The sequence below is a fragment of the Macrobrachium nipponense genome, chromosome 30, assembly GCF_015104395.2.
Source record: "Macrobrachium nipponense isolate FS-2020 chromosome 30, ASM1510439v2, whole genome shotgun sequence".
In the NCBI taxonomy this organism is placed as follows: domain Eukaryota; kingdom Metazoa; phylum Arthropoda; class Malacostraca; order Decapoda; family Palaemonidae; genus Macrobrachium; species Macrobrachium nipponense.
In genome coordinates, this window is record NC_087218.1 from 17,729,785 (window position 1) to 17,747,778 (window position 17,994).

Sequence of the window (17,994 nt, forward strand, 5' to 3'; positions counted from 1 at the left end):
GATAGAACAGTAAATTTGTGTGTTACATTAATAATTAAGAAAGAAACGTGGTGTTTAACTTGCCCAGAATCCTAAAGGAAACCGGACTCATGTCAAAAGCCTCCTGAGATCAAAGAATTTAAATGAAAAAGAATTAAATGAGAAATCAGCAAGACGTCCAGAAGAACAGTTAAGTATTCTACATTATAAAACAATAAGTTCCTATGAGAGATAGAAACCACAAAGCAGTATAGATAAAGGGTATCCCCATATCACAAAACTGAATACAAACCAAAACTACAAAAGGAAAAAGACTTCATAACACAATACAACCACAATATATATATATATATATATATATATATATATATATATATATATATATATATAGAGTATATATGATATATTTAATATATATATCTATATATTATGTGATTATTAGATATATACAACAGAGATTAATATTACTTAAATATTATATTTATATTAGATATATATATAATAATATATATATTATGACGGGACTTGAGTGAATCTTACCTGGTGGCTAGGTGTGGGGATGTTGCTGGTCTGTAATCACTCAATTATCCCTCATAAATTTAAAATATCACCACCAACAAAAATATTCTTTTTGTCTGCTTCACTTATTATTTATTTTCACCTCTATTTTAAACCACCTCTATTTTAACCACTTTTAATTACCTCTCCAATCCAGCAGGATCTTAATTAAACACTAAAGACAATCGTTAATTTAATACTTAAATAAAAAACTTAAATTCCAATATAATTACTTTCACACGTAATATCACAAAAACACTAATTATGATATGCAAAAGAAAAAGATGTTTTCAACACTGCACTGAATAGTTCTCTAACGAAAAATACAATTTACAAGGTAACGAAAGCTAAGGAATGCAAATATCTGTATGACTAAGTTAAGGAAAAGAAACCAAGGATAATGTAGAATAGTTAACATAACTGATAATAGATGGCGTTGAACATTAAACACCCGATAATTTCATAGTTACACAAAATTATTTACAGAGTTTTTATTTTTTACAAATAATTGTGACGTTCCGTCATAGATCCTCCCCCCAAAGAGCATCCTACTTAGGATGGCTGGGATGAGAGACAGCGGGAAGTCTGGATAATGCGTCTGCAATTTTGTTTTGATGTCCTGGGATCGCTCGGAGCTCAAGATTATATCTTGTTAGATAGTACGACCAGCGTAACAATTTGTCGTTTAGTAGTCGTGATCTATCCAGGAAGGTTAAAGGTCGATGATCTGTATAGACGACAACCTTGTGGTTGCATTCTAAATATGGAGCAAAGTGACAAAGAGCAGCTATGATGGCAAAAAGCTCCTTTTCTATGGTTGCCCATCTAATTTGTGAACCTTTGAATGAGCCTGAGAAATAAGATACTGGAAACAAGTAGTCCAGTGGCGGCTCATCTCCAGATTTGCAAGCTGATGACATCTGTAGTAGTACTGCACCATATCCCGAATTGCTTGCATCTACTTGGAGTAAAAAATCTTGATTAAAGTTTGGGGCTTTAAGAATGGGTTTAGATATAAATACTCTTTCAAGATTATTAAAGAGCTGTTGATGATTTTCTTCCCAATAAAAAGAGATCTTTGGAGATGTTAAATTATATAAAGCAGCTGTGATTTCAGAGTAGTTCTTAATAAAGAGAGAATAGTATGAAGTCATTCCTAGAAATGATTTTAACTCTTTCTTGTTTGTTGGAATTGGATAATCAAGTATACTTGCAATGTTGGCGTCTTTGGGCTTTATACTTCCACCTCCGATGGTATGCCCTAGATAAGTTACCTTAGCTCTCCCAAAGGCACTCTTGGCCAAATTAACTGTTAACCTTGAAGATCTGAAGCGATGGAAGAGTTCTTCGAGGGTCTGCAGGTGTTCGTCCCAGTCGTCACTAGCTACCACCACGTCATCCATATATACGTAAGTGTCTTTCATATTTCTTATTACCTCTGACATCATCCTTTGAAAGGTGGCAGGCGCATTAGTTAAACCAAATGGCATGACCTTATAAGAGAATAACCTAAATGGAGTTATAAATGACGAGATATCTTTAGCAGATTGAGTTAGAGGTACTTGGTAATAGCCTTTCATTAAGTCTATCCGTGTAAGAATTTTCTTATTACCAATGCTATCAAGGATATCATTGATTCTAGGTAATGGGAATGAATCTTTAACGGTTACCTTATTTAACTTGCGATAATCAGTACAGAGTCTTAGTTGATTATTAGGTTTAGGTACTAGGAGACAGGGTGAAGCCCATGGTGAAGTACTTGGTTCTGCAAGGTCATTATCTAGTAAATACTGTTCCTCTTGTTTCAACGAGTCCAACTTCTTGCATACCATACGGTAGTACGTCTGGCGTATGGGAGTAACACCTGACTCGATGACGATGTCATGTTGAATGGTTTGACTTCCCTGCAAGTTGTCAGAACATACATCATGAAACCTGGAGAGCAATTGAGATAGTAATTTTCTCTGAGGAGATGGTATTCCTGTAAAATAACTGGGCAAGGATTTTAAAATCTGACTGTTGGTGTTGTCTTTCCAGTTAATTAGTTGATCATCTTCAGGGAGATCTAGGAGCAATTCTGAGGAAGTTTCCTCTAGTGGTAGTATTTTCGCCCCAGAAGAAATTGAGAGATGACTTACCATTTGAGTAGGTGTTTGATATGCCTTCAACAAATTCACATGCACTAGTTGCTTTGATCGTCTACGATCAGGAGTAGAGAGAACATAGTTTACCTTAGAAATTCTTTGAAGCACTTTGTAAGGTCCCATAAATTTTTCACGTAAAGGGGAACCGGGTATGGGATGATAGACAAGCACCTCATCTCCTGGCTGAAAAACACGAAGCTTTGCCCTTTTATCATATAAGCGGGACATCTTCTCCTGGGAATGCAAAAGATTAGTATTAGCAAATACATGAAGTGATACAATTTTATCTTTTAAGTCCTGTAGATATGACAAAATGTTTGTAATCTCCTCTTCCTTGTTGTGAATTAGATTTTCCTTCACCATACTGAGAGTGGTTCGGGGCTTTCTTCCGAACGTTAATTCGAAAGGGGACACTCCAGTGGACTCTTGTGGTACACTTCGTATAATATACATCAGAGGATCAATGTCTTTATCCCACTGTTCGGAAGTTTCCTGCATATACTTCCGAAGTAGATTTTTAATAGTTTGGTGAACCCTTTCTAGGGCACCGTTACTTTGGGGATGATAAGCAGAAGCATATATGTTATGAATATTGAATTCTCTCATAGCTTGTTGAAAAAGCTTACTAGTGAAGTTTGTGCCTCTATCACATTGCAATGTCTTTGGAAATCTATAGGTTGTGAAAGTTTTGACAAGTTGACCAATTATAGTTTTAGCATTTATATTCTTTATTGGCACTGCTATGGGATATCTAGTTGTTGGGCAAAGAACAGTAAGTAAATACTCATTACCTTGCTTAGTCCTAGGCATTGGGCCAACACAATCTATGATAACCTCTCAAATGGAAACTTTGGTACGGATATGGGCTGAAGAGGAGCTGGTGGAAGTCTCTCATTGGGTTTGCCTGTAGTCTGGCAATGATGACATGCTTTAATAAATTGTTGAATGTCCTTCTTCATCCCAGGCCAGAAGAAGTCTTCAGCCAAGGTAGAGTAAGTCTTGTTGACTCCAAAGTGGTTCACATGAGAGTGGGCTAATTCAAGAAGAGCTGGAACTAGAGAGATTGGTACAACAAGTTGATGACAGTCAAACCATGTTGTGGTTGCTGGTGCTTTGGAGGACCTAAAATGTCGAAAAAGCAAATCGTTATCAAGATAAAAAGTAAGGAGTTTTGGGATTATCATCTGGGTCTGCAACTTTCTTCAAATCCCAAAAGAGCCTTAAGGACAGGATCTTTATTCTGCAAGTCCTTGAAGTTTGATTTGGTCATATTTATAAGGTCTAATGTCTTCTCTACTCTATTGCCATTATCTATAACAATTGGCTTAATTGGTGCCATTTGAATAACAGCATTATTTAATTTATTGGACTCATTTTCTATAAGAATATCAGGATCAGATACTACTGGATTAACAATGGCCCCTGCAAGATCATTACCAATTAAAAGCTGGATAGATGAACAAGGCAAAGGATCTCGTGAAACTGCAATTAAAACATTACCTTGATAGTAAGGACACTGTAAATTCACCTCTGCCAAAGGCATGGATTTGGTGGTACTGAGGTCAGAAACGGTAATATACTCATGTCTCAGTTTGAAGTCCTGTGAGGGCAGAGCTACAAAGAAGACGTCCTCATCTAATTCTTGAGCAGCAACATGAAATGTTTTCTTATTATCCTTCCTATTAGGGTTCGAAGAATTCTTTCCAACATCAGACTTCTTGCACGAAGGATTAGGACAGTTCTCTATGGGATGCCCTTCCTGCTTACAATAGGAACAGTATGCTGTGGATGATGGAGAAGAAGTAGACTTGTTAAATGGTTTAAATGTTTTATGGATCAAGTAATAATCATCAGCTAAACTGGCTGCTTTCAACAAGTTGGTTTCTCCCTTTTCGAGAATGAAGGTAGCAATGTTACTTGGCAATTTCCTAATAAACTCTTCCATTAGGATAAGATTTTTTAAGGATTCAAAATCTGAAACACCTGTCTTTTGCAACCACTTTGTAAATTGCCTAACTTTGTCATTACAAAATTCAAAAAAAGTTTGTGAAGGCATTTTGTAAGAGTGGCGGAACTGTTGCCGATAACCTTCAGCTGTGATGGCATAAACATCTAAAACTGCCTTTTTAATCACATCATACTCCTTTACGTTAACCATCTGAGAGATAACATATGCTGCCTTACCTTTGAACTGATTTCTGACAACCATTACCCATTGCTCCTGAGGCCACTTCAAGGTTTTAGCAGTGTCTTCGAAAGTTGTAAAGAAGACCTCTGGGTCCTTTTCATCAAAATCAGGAAGTAGTTTTTTAGCTTTGAGTATGTCGAACTTACTGGGTATCTCTCCATCAGTTTTCAGCTTAACCTGTATATTTGCCGATTTCTGTTCCTTTTGTATCTCTAGTTCAGCCACTTTACACTTGTGTTCATACTCCAATGCCAATAGTTCCTGTTGTTTTTGAAGTTCTAGTGCAGCAGTTTGTTGCTTTTGAAGTTCTAGTGCAGCAGTTTCTTGTTGCTTTTGAAGTTCTAGTGCAGCAGTTTTCTGTTGTTCTGCAGCAGTTTTCTGTTGTTCTTGTTCCAATTGTATTTGAAGACGCAACTTTTCCATTTTCGGATCTATTCCAGGGGTGGTATATACTCCAGTAAGGGATCGCAAATCATCGACGTCCTCATCATCATCTTCGAAGATTCCCTTATCTATTAAGAATTGCAGGATTTTACCAATAATGACAGCTTTCACATGTTTTGGATCGACCTCAAGACCACATCTCTGGGCTACAGACAATAATTCCTGTTTCTTGGCATAACGTAAACTCAAAATTTCTCCGTTTATATCGTTCATAAATTTCTCCAAATTAAACGACAATCTGAAGGATTACCCCAAGTAATGTTAATAGAGCGAGATTATATCAATGTCTTATATTCACACTAGGTTATGCCATTAATTTAAATATAGACACATTTGACAGCAAGAAATAACCAAATGTTAGTAAACATAATGAAGTTTACAACAATTTCTCAAGACAATTTCAAAGAGACCGCAAATAGAATACATAGTCTGAAAATAGATTAACTGAAATTGGATGGCCAACATAAAGGCCGAGATCAATTAGTGATCGAAGATCTCACGATAGCACACAAACATGATATCTAGATTAGCACAATATGTATGTAAGAAGTAGTTTATGGCAGAAGAGAACCTTGATTTTGGCTCGTAAAATAAGGCGGGAGTAGAAGGGCTACATAGCACAGAACCCAACCAATTAATATTTAATTACTGGTTTATCCTTTATTTTACAGATACCGATTTTGAGTGAGAGAACCATTCAGCGTACGTGTGAAATGAAATGAAATGCTGGATTAAGAAAATAAAGAAAACCGTCAATAAAAACACAAATCACTTTTGTAAACAACGCATTCAAGTTCCTTGCACTTTAATAGTCACAAACAAAAAGACTAGATCAATCCCGGTCAGGCCCCACTTATGACGGGACTTGAGTGAATCTTGCCTGGTGGCTAGGTGTGGGGATGTTGCTGGTCTGTAATCACTCAATTATCCCTCATAAATTTAAAATATCACCACCAACAAAAATATTCATTTTGTCTGCTTCACTTATTATTTATTTTCACCTCTATTTTAACCACTTTTAATTACCTCTCCAATCCAGCAGGATCTTAATTAAACACTAAAGACAATCGTTAATTTAATACTTAAATAAAAAACTTAAATTCCAATATAATTACTTTCACACGTAATATCACAAAAACACTAATTATGATAAGCAAAAGAAAAAGATGTTTTCAACACTGCACTGAATAGTTCTCTAACGAAAAATACAATTTACAAGTGTAACGAAAGCTAAGGAATGCAAATATCTGTATGACTAAGTTAAGGAAAAGAAACCAAAGATAATGTAGAATAGTTAACATAACTGAAAATAGATGGCGTTGAACATTAAACACCCGATAATTTCATAGTTACACAAAATTATTTACATAGTTTTTATTTTTTACAAATAATTGTGACGTTCCGTCATAATATCTATATATATATATATATATATATAGTATATATATATATATCTATATATATATATATATATATATAATATAAGATATATATATATATGTATATGTTATATAAAATGAATGGATGCATTTATGTATGTACGTATGTGTCTTTGCCAGCATAACTGAAATTCATTGAACAATTTCAACCAAACAACGTATACATATGATTTACTATCTTGAAATTAGCACTGTGGGGGTAAGACATCACTAGCAACAAAGGCCGCCATAACAGGTGGATAACCCCAATTTCGGTATACATACGACTGACTATCTGGAAAAGAATACTGTGGAGGTAAGACATCAATGGCACCAAAGAGGGAAGGGGGGTGACAGAGAAAGAGAATAGAGGAGTTGTTAGGGAGAAGAAAGGGAAAGAATCAGAGAGGGTTGGGGAGAAAGAGAGAAATAGAGGAAGAGAGCAGAGTGGTTGGTAGGGAGGAGAAGAGATTATGGGGGTGAGAGGGAGAGGAAGTGAGAGAGAAAGTAGAGGTGGTTTTAGGAAGAAGACAGAAGGAAATATTGAGAGAGAGTATATTGGTTGTCATTCAGTTATCTCGGGCAGTGCCAGGTCGGTCAGCTAATAAATATACATATATACGCGTGCGAGTGTTTGTCTCTCTTTCTATGTAGCTACATACCTATTTTAAATATATGTCACAAGAACTTTCTTGCGGCAAGACGGATCAGAACAGTGAGAAACACAGTACAGGTAAGCAGATACAAAAGGACATTACAGGATTAACAAAAGGTCCAATTCACTTTAAAGAAACGAAAAAATGCCTGTGGGCTAGATTAAAGATTTAAAAGTTTTAGTCAGAAAACAATACCTTTTGTTTTACGAACAAAGAGGTATATACAAACAGACAGTACAAAATTAGCAAAATCCAGAAGGCTAGAATTTACAAAAGTGTTCAGACAATGAGTGAGAAACGAACATAGGATATAAATATAGCGAGAATGAGAAAATAATTCACCTTGTTTTAATACAAAGTGTATTGTTTTGTTGTGGTGGTATTGTATTATGAAGTCTTTTCCTTTTGTAGTTTTGGTTTGTATTTGCTTCTCTTTTAGTTTTGGTTTGTATTTGGTTAATTTGTTATATGGGGATACCCTTTATCTATACTGGGTTGTGGTTTCTATCTCTTAGGAACTTATAGTCTTATACAAGGTATACTTCTCTGTTCTTCTGGACTTCTCGCTGATTTCTCATTTAACCTCATTTAATATCATTTAATTCTTTCTCGTTTGATTTTTCTGGATCTCAGAAGGCTGGTTTTATAATCGGTGAGTTCGGTTTCCTTTAGGATTCTGGGCAAGTTAAACACCACGTTTCCTTTTCTTAATTATTATTGTAACACACAAATTCACTGTACTATCACACACATTTGACACAGAGTAAACGGAATATAAACCGACATAAGTTATGCGTCCAGAAGTGAGTTCTTAACTAAACTTTTCTTTCATTCCAACTGAGCTCTGGATCCATTTCTGATTCCTAGCTCCACCTTTTATTTCTTCTGGAGACCACCCTAATTCTTCATAATTGGATAATCTTCAACGCCTACTACTTCCGGCGACGACATCTAACAAATCAGGGCGTACTGTGGGCAGTCCATTCCCACCCACTTGTTATTAGTTCTAACAGCTTGCATCATCAATTTTTTTTATGTCTTTTTCTGCGTTTTACGAGTGTCGTATTTGCAAACATTCTGGTTTGCGTTTCTCTTCTACTTCTCTTTCGCCTTCATCTACCAAAACTCTACCAAAAACTCTACTAGTATAGTTTCCTAGCTAATATATTTCCTACATAAGTAATCTTCTGCTCAACAGTTTACCTATTTGTTACTAATACAAAATGTATTATTTTCTGACTAAATTACCTGTGACCACGGGTGGATGGCTCCTTTGATATCTTTAATCTCGCCAATGGGCAGTTTTTCGTTTCTTTAAAGTTAATTATACCTTTTGCTAATCCTGTAACGTTCTTTTGTATATGCTTACCCGTACCATTGAAACAGAAAGATCTCGGCAGTTCTCGTTTTTAATTTTCCTCCTTTATATATCTTTATATATATATATATAATATATATATATATATATATATATATATATATATATGACTGGTAAAAATGTTCTGTAACAACAGAATTCCATCTAATAAAAGGAGCCCATAAAAACACCAAAATGTAGAGAGAAAAGTACTATATTTCAGAGACTGCTGTCTCTCTCTTCAGGTATATGAATGAGAAAGGTTTACAGAAAAGGTGGTATTTATACCAAGAGATCCGTCCACAAGTAAGCCAATTTAGGTCACCCCTGCTGATAATCTTCCTTTAATCTTCTTAAGCGTTGGTTGAATGAACACTTCGTCGACGACATCTGAGATCCACGCCCCTTTTGAGATGTTCATTACCATATAAATGAACATAACCATAGAATAAACTGGAATTTGTCACGTGTAATTTATAGCAGCACCTGCCGGTACAAGAGTCAAATGATGGAATCGGCCTTAATAAAAGAGAAGCAGGTAATGAACATCTCAAAAGGGGCGTGGATCTCAGATGTCGTCGACGAAGTGTTCATTCAACCAGCGCTTAAGAAGATTAAAGGAAGATTATCAGCGGGGGTGACCTAAATTGGCTTACTTGTGGACGGATCTCTTGGTATAAATACCACCTTTTCTGTAAACCTTTCTCATTCATATACCTGAAGAGAGAGACAGCAGTCTCTGAAATATAGTACTTTTCTCTCTACATTTTGGTGTTTTTATGGGCTCCTTTTATTAGATATATATATATATAGATACTCTCCATATCTTCCTTCACTTTATCTTGCCATCTAATTCTCTGTCTCCCTCTTGATCATCCTCCTCTAACAGGTTCCTCCCAATCCCTCTTCACTCTCGTCATCCATCCTCAACACATGCCCATACCATCTCAATCGTGACTGTCTTATCACCTCTGTAATCTTTACTAAGCCTGCCCTTCTTATTTCATCATTTTCCTATCTCTCAAGCATTTCCATCTCTGTTCTCTCAAGCTTTACTTCCTCTTTTCTTCTTAGACCCCATGTTTCTTCTCCATACATTAACACTGGTTATATATCTTGACTTTTAGCTTGACTGGCATTTTCTTATCACATAGCACTCCAGGTAACATCGAGTTGCAAAATGAATGGCTGCAATCAGTCGTAGAGAAGAAGAGTGAAGGTTGTGGGGGGGGAGAAATCAGTTAAAAATGAACTGAAAATGAACATTCCAGGAAAGACTAAATAAGTTCCTACATGGAGACACCAAAAACATTGAACAGCAACACGTGAAAAAAGATAAAATATTGATTCCTGCGAAGACGCAGTGCGAAAAGGCAGTTTCATAAAACACACACAGTGAAGTCATGCTCCACGGTACAAAATCCGATAGTATGTCAGAAGCTCCTTAGTCATTACTACATTTTACAGAAAACTGAAGTGCACCAGATGTAATAAAGATAAAAGAAGATAATATAAACCTTAGGACGAAGGTCAAGCGCTAGGATCTGCGAGGTCATTCAGCAATGAAACGGAAACTGAGAGCAGAAAGATTTGAACGGTGCAACAGGAGGAAAACCTCAAAGCAGTTACACTGTGAATCAATAGTTTGGAGAGAATGGAAAGTAAGTTGGAAGAAGGAGAATATGAACGGAAAAGGGTTGAAGCTAGGGGCCGATCGAAGGGAAGCTGCAAAGAACCGTAAGTAATGCCTACAGTCCTCCGCACGAGGTGCACTGACGGCGCTACCACACTAAAAGATACATGAGAAATTCATATCGAAATTAGAAATTCATATCGACGGACACTAAAGTACCGTATACATTAGACACAATACGCACCAATATGTTTATCAGTTACGTCCTTATCTTTCTGAAAGAGAATCTACAAGTCCAGTTGTTAAAACAGCATAGTAATAAGTATTTCTAAAAGAAAGTCGATAGTGCTAAATACGTTAATGTTTTAACAATAAACCCACATGGTTCACGACATTTAATGAACCTAGGCCTAAACACACTAGTTTATTTGCAAAATGTTCGCATACAATGGTTGGATTCGTGGTAGAGCATCTTTCTGTCTCTGTAAGTAGACTTCAGTGGCCATTCGTAAACTCTCAGTAGGGGTTTAACAAGTCGCCTCACGACAAGTGGTGCACTGTTGCATTACAGAAGGGTGTCAGTAGCGAGGTGCCCTTCACCAACTTTTCAGCTTTTTTTCCTTACCTCCATTCTGAAATCTTGCTGTCCACCCTCTCTAACTATTAATTCTCAGTGCGACTGTCGGCTTGTCTCCCAGTTTCACCATTAGACCTTTGTCATTTATCTCCATTAGTTTTCGCGGTCACTGCATCTAGCTGTAGCCTACACCACTCGACCTCCCTCTAGTCACTTTCTACAACTCTGGATGGCTGAAGTTGCCCCAGTCCTTATTTTCATTTCTTTTTTTTTTTTTTTTTTTTTTTTTTGCCTAAATCCCATGAATCTAAGCCTCACTGTGATGTCAAGAATATTGTGTGGGGAGCTGATTAATTGACTGCAAATTATCTGGTGTTGCAGCTACCACAGTATAGAGCGACATCCTTGTCGTGGTAATTCTTTGTCTACAGAGCGAATTTTTCTCAAAAGCATGGAGATAAACAGGCAGACAAACAAATAGATAGGTAGATAGATAGATAGATAGATAGACAGACAGACAGCCAGATAGATAGATATATAGATATATAGACCATATAAAGAAAGAACATGCGATAAGTATCAAAGGTCATCCAGGCACAGCCTAGATGGGACGACAACGGCCTTCGCAACAAGCACTTGGCGAGAGAGAGAGAGAGAGAGAGAGAGCACTTGATTGGTAGGTGATCTGTTAGAGTCGCGATCACTTCACCACACCGCATACGTATCCAGCTGCTTTTTTCTCTTTTTTGGTGTTAAGGTTATTAATTCACTTGCACACCTGTTTCGCTTCCGCTACTCGTAAGTTAATTTGTCATGACATACTTTTGCGAAGGATGTGTCATTTTGTGCACAAATGTTCATTATCAATTCCTGAACCCATAGCCTTTTTAAATTCAGTATTAGAATATTTCAAATTTTAAAGCATTTTATCGATAGTGTTGTTGCCTCACATTTCTGTTCGTCTGACCGTGGGTCCTGGTCTGACCATTGATTGCTTTCCCTTTTATTTTGTAATATTTTACCGTTTATACCATTTTCTTATTATACAATGTCAAACACGTACAAAGTTCATTCGTTTGTGTTCATAAACCTTCAATATATGATCTGGGATTATTTCACCAGGGCAAAAATACGTAGCATAGAGGTTGTCATGCATATTATGATCTTCGGTGAGTTCACTGTCAGTGTTCGTTGTGTTTATTTTTTACTCTCACTGAACCTCAAGTCCCTCTGGGAAAACCACGACATCGATGTGACTTGCAAAATCTAAAATCTAAGCTCTCTCTCTCTCTCTCTCTCTCTCTCTCTCTCTCTCTCTCTCTCTCTCTCTCTCTCTCTCTCTCTCTCTTCGTGCGTATTTTCAACTACGATTATAGCCGTACTGCTGTTTCCTAGCTGTGCTCAATACGAAAAGAGCAATTATTCATGTGTGGTCATAACACGGTTACTTTTCATATACCTTATCTTATTATTACTCATAATGAGCAGGGTTGATAACAGCAGCATACATTATTTTTGTGATAAGATAAACATTACGGGCAAGGCTGCCATTGATCTCGAAGATATTATTTGGTGGGGCAATAGGACTGACTACGGCCAAAAATACTCCTTATTTTGCACGTAATTTTGAAAGGAAAATTACCATCAAATTAGTTTGTAACTCTTTATAAGATATTGAGTATAGTTTCTATTGGATTTTACCTTATTTCAACTCAAACGTATCATATTTTACCACAGTACGATAATAATTACCTGCCGAGTACTGTTCCGCCGAGATGAGCCTACTGATCACGTGATAGATCTTGTCCAATGAGAACTCCTTTGCATCTAAACAAATCATGACGTCAAAAATCAAGATGCCATCTTTATTGCGAGTAAATGTAATTGAAAATCTATACTTTTCAAATTATAATTATAATATTTAGCATCAAAACTCGTTTATAAATTATTTTAATTTATTAAATGTTAGGCATTATATCAATTATCCCGGAAAATGACATATAATTGTAATTTTGCTAGTGTCTGTATCCACCCACATGTTGGCTACCCTGTCGAGTGTGGGACAAACCCCCTTCCTGCTGTTGACGATCATCTGTTGGTACTTCGTGGCTTCAAATCACCGGATCCGGAGTCGGATGAAGTGGAATCGACCAAGATTTGCGTACCCTTTTTGGTTCCCTCGCTCATTTAGGGCCATTAAGCCGCTCCGCCTGTTATAATTGACGTGAGTTGGAGGTCTGTTTTTCTGTTACTAGCCAAGGCGAACCACTATAGGCCTCAAGTCGTTTTCGCCACTACCTATACTAGTAATTAGACATTTTGGGTAAAGGTTGATTGCGTTATTGAAAAGACGCCTGCATTTCTTATCTGGACCTTATCATCAGCTTTGTGATGAGTACGTAGCTCGCTTGTGGGTAGCTAATGATTCAAAGGTTTAAATCTCTCAACGCAAGGCGGACTAGGCTGCTGGCTGGTTCGTCCCTGGGGATTATTACGCTGCCGTAGCTGAAGGAGACTGGTTGGTATACCTATAGTACCTAGGACCCCTCGGTAAGTTACTGCTGGCGACGATAGCGAATTGAATATAAGTTTTTAATTTTTTAAACAATGCCGCAGCAAGATAATAAGAATTTCGTTTTGTGAATGATGAATGACCATAGGTCAAGGCTGTATCCTGGGCAAGTAGGGTAATAAAGACTAGCCTACTAGGGTAAACAATCACGGACGATCCATCGTCATCACGCTGGCCAGGTCTTATTCACTCGATATTTAATTGGTGAAACAAGAATACAATTACAACTTTAAGGATACCATTCAAAAGATTGAAGTTTCGTCAACATAAGAAGATAGCCTATATGAAAGCCCCACACGAACTAAAATAAGCATGTGACGCTCTTCGTGAAATATGTTTTCAAGGCAGTTTTGAAATCCAATATGGCGGCAATCGTAAGGCTGGCCGGTCTAGCCACGGACAATCCACCATCTTTCCCAGCCTTCCCAGCACTCATTTGAGCAATGTTAGCATATACTATATGTAACATTTATTGATCTTACTCAAGATTGCAGTCGTAATCAGCACAATGAAACAACATTTTGTTGCCTATATTAGTGAAAGTATGAAACTTTATATTTCTGGGGTCATGGTTTGAACTGAATTCATTTTTACCTTGTAATCGGTGGTTTTATCCTTACTGCCATCACAACTGAAACTCTGCCGTGCTTATTTGATTGTAAGTATACCCATTTTGGTCTTAATTCACTCCACATTGCACTTGAACCACGTTGCTGTTCCTGGTTCCTAAGTACTCACTCCGCAAACACAGTTACGAACAGCAGACGACAACACTGATTATGGGTGCAAAGCTTTATTCCCTTAATTGTTTACTTTACTCATTAGTTTTCATACTAATGCAGTAATGATAAAATTGCTGTAATATGTATATATACTACAAATAGATACGCTAATTTCACTTATTTTCCCGGTTTTGTGTAAGTCTCATACTCAGTTTGGAAGGTAAACACATACCAATTGACAACACTGATGAACAACTGAAGAGCGCAAAATGCCGCAAAGATTGCCGTAGTCCCCTTTGATAAGTGCTGGTTAGAGGTCGGGGTTTCGATTGTTGTGATGAAAGTGCCCCAGCGTCTATGGGTACAAGTGGTGTGCGTATTTAGCACAGGAAATGGGAAGTTTATTTACACAAGCGACTCCGCAAACATTGAGATGGTGTCAATCTTCTAAATATTTCGAGTTGTAAGTTTGTCTTAGTAGTAGTTATGGGTCGAGGCAATGCCTTAGAGTTATTTATTTTTTTTCTTTTTTTTTATTTGTTGAACTCTTTCATTTTTTTCTCTTTTTTTTCCACATTAAGTATATGGTTTCTTTTCTTATTTTGTTGTTACCTGTAAATAGAAATTTTCCAACTAAGTAAAAATTTTGAAAGCGTTTTGGTGAAGTTTGTACTGCGTTGGCCACCCTTTTCACTACCCTCTGTTTAAAGCTTTAAATTTGGCCTTAATTTCTAACTTTGGAGAAAATACTTACTTCAAAAGGAGAGTAGAGGTCTTTAGCTCTGTCTCTCACCAACAAGTCGCGACTGATGCCCATCTCCGGTGTCAGGACGCATTATTAGTACTTTTTCGGAGTGTGGCCTGCCGTGAGCGTTGGTGTGTTGGGCCAGTCCATGCGGTTGTTTACCCTAGGTACCTTGGCCTGGCTCCCACCAGTCACGAACCTAAATATTTATACCATACCCTCTTTTTCTTATGTTTTTCTTTATGTTTTTGCCATTTTTTTATTTGCTTTTTGTTATATTTACAGTTTTATCTTGGTTTTACTTTGATCCCCAAAGGGGCTACTACTAGGGGGAAACATTGCCTTGGATCCATCGTACTCAGGTGGATCAGCCTTATGCAATTATGACCTTATACTGATGTTTAACTATTTATTTAAATAATTACCTAGTGCACGCTTCTTCTTTCTACCGAAAAATCTTGAGTTTCCTTGGATCCCAGACGGACGTCGTCATTGTTTACGATTATTGTGAAGAAAGTGCCCCAGCATCTATGGGTACAAGTGGTGTGTGGATTTAGCACATAGAATGGAAAGTTTATTGACACAAGTGACTCCGCAAGCATCAAGACAGCGTCAATCTTCTAAATTTTTGGTGTTTTAAGTAAAAATTTCAAAAGCATCATGGATGTATGTTTGCACTGTGCATGGCTAGACTTTCATTAACCTCTGTTTAATCTTAAAATATGACCTTAATTTCTAACTTTGGAGAAAATACTTCAAAAGGAGAGTAGAGGTCTTGAGCTGTTGCTGTCACCACCTATGACTGGTGCCCATCCCCATGGTCGGACGTGTTTAAGTACTTTTTCAGAGGGTGGATCCACACGCAGCCAAAACTGCATCAGCTAGTTCACTCTGTTGTTTCCCCTAGCTTAAAAGTGGCACCCATTTTACATGTCAAAGTAGTATTACCTAGGTAGTTGCTGAACCAGAGGGGAGTGGTAGTAGTCCTATATTTTATCAAGCACTCTCATGAACCAGTTACTTTAGCCTACCTTTTGCCTGTATTGAATAGCTTAGCTTGCCAAAGATAGTCATTGTCCAGTTAGGTAATTTCACAGAAATTAATTCAAAGAGTCTTGCCTAGCACCAGTGATTAGATAAAACTGATTGTGACTTTTTCAGCGAGGTTGAATGGCAGGGTAATGATTATCTTGATAGTTATAAGGCTTGGGCTGCATTATGTAGAAAAGCTACGTCAATCTTCAAAGGAACCACTCTGCATGAAGATATTGTTTATTCATGAAATTCTTTGACTGACCATTACTTGTAGGAAATGTTGCTTATACGTAATGCAATACAGGTGAGATAATTTGAGAATTTAAAATAATTACCAAGAAAACTGATGATAAAGTAGGCATCTTGTTTGGATGCTATGGAAATTTTTCTAAGTTCTTTGTTTATATCAACACTATCTTGAGACTGGAGTCCTAATTGGATTTTATTTGTGCAAGTGCATTGTTGGTAAGCATGGATTATGTATTAACAACATCTTCTCTAGGAATTGTGGGTCCTCGATAAATGCAGAAATGGGATTAGTTGTTACAAGTGTCAGAAATTATATAGGATTTTGGAAAATGGGCATTAATTAAAAACCTAACTTCAGTTTACAGTATGTAATGGTGCCTTTAGTTTAGCTGTGTCCCTCTAGCTCCTGGATTATTTTTGAAGTATTGCTATATTCTACTGAATTTTGCCCTCCCTCGGGAATGAGTTTTACCCATTTTTTGCAGTGTCCCAAGTGTAATTCTTTTGTAGATTATAAGGATGGAAATGTTATTAATGAAATTTTTTGACTGAACAATATAGAAAATGGTGTTGCTAATGACATACTATTGAGATAACTTGTGAAATTTTCGGAGATAATTTAAGAAATTTACTTTCTTTTCTTTTATTTTACATTCATCCCTGAGGGGCTGGTACTAAACATGGCAACTCAGAGCTTCTGGTAGCTTGAAATCATAAACAAAAGACTGTAAATTTCTCAGATTATCTTGGTAAATTTCTCAAATGATGTCAATAGTACTGCATTATATTCACTCAGTGTTGTCCTGGAAAAAAATTTCATGAATCAATATTTGTGTGTGGAGTCCTTCCTTACCCTTCTTAGTCCATGTTTGATCATCCTTGCCAAATTCTTAGGCAAAACCATGTGGGCACTGTGTGTTTTTTTTGCCCATTTGTTTCTTCTCCCACATTAAACCCCCTAATGTGACAGTAGAAACAAGCTATTCTAATCCCATTTTGTGACGTGTTCATGAGAGATGTTCTATATAAGTATGTGACAACAAATTAGTCCTTCAAGTTTGTAATTGTCAGCATTTTATTTCAAATTCCTTTTACACAAGACATCTAACCTCCATTGGATATGAAGAACCTCAGTCTTTTTGCTCCTAAATAAGCCAGGTAGAAAAAAACTTTTTCTAGAACTAAAGAGGTGTCATGAGCCAAGTCTTTGGCAACTACAGCAACTTGTATGTGGTGGTTTCTGGGTCCCTCTCCCTTTATTTGGTTAGGAAAAGTTATGATGAATTCTAGTAATTATACCACTGTTACCAGTTTTTTGGGCTTGAGGTTTTTCAGTTCTGGGTTTTTTCTCTTGATTTTTAGTGAATGCATGTCAGCTACTATATATATTTTGTAGTGTTTTTCATTTGTTTTTAACTCTTTTCATTATTGCATCGGCCATATCTGCTGTAGGGGAAGAGTATGTCTCAGTTGCGTAGTAGTCCTTAAGTTTGTGTGCTTTGACTGATAATGCTGAGTTTCAGTAAACTATTTAATTGCGTTGCATTTCGTTATTGTGTAGGCTAGGCAATAAATTGTTCATGGTTTGTGTGTTAGTGTAGGTCAAGCCTATTTAGAAGTCTGTGATGCTTTTGCACCCTTAACATTTATGACCTGTACCTAATTATGTAATTGAGCTTTTTCTGGAAGCTTAAGGATGTGTGTATGCATTTTTTTA

General features: G+C 36.8%; 1 protein-coding gene across 10 annotated transcripts in view; it reads left to right on the top strand.

Moving 5' to 3' along the window:
- Positions 1-17,994, top strand: part of LOC135202340 (pantothenate kinase 3-like) — a 64,247-nt gene that overhangs the window by 1,873 nt on the left and 44,380 nt on the right. For 3 of the 10 annotated variants that reach the window (XM_064231689.1, XM_064231697.1, XM_064231690.1), the window contains exon 1: positions 16,291-16,332. The exons of 1 other annotated variant lie outside the window; for it this stretch is intronic. In XM_064231689.1, coding sequence (XP_064087759.1) covers positions 16,306-16,332 — 27 coding nt within the window. In that variant the 5' untranslated portion in view covers positions 16,291-16,305. Of the gene's footprint in view, positions 1-11,662; positions 11,753-12,988; positions 13,179-13,351; positions 13,505-16,290; positions 16,333-17,994 lie in introns of those variants that run through there. 6 more of the 10 variants (XM_064231695.1, XM_064231691.1, XM_064231696.1 and 3 more) reach the window with 6 other exon arrangements.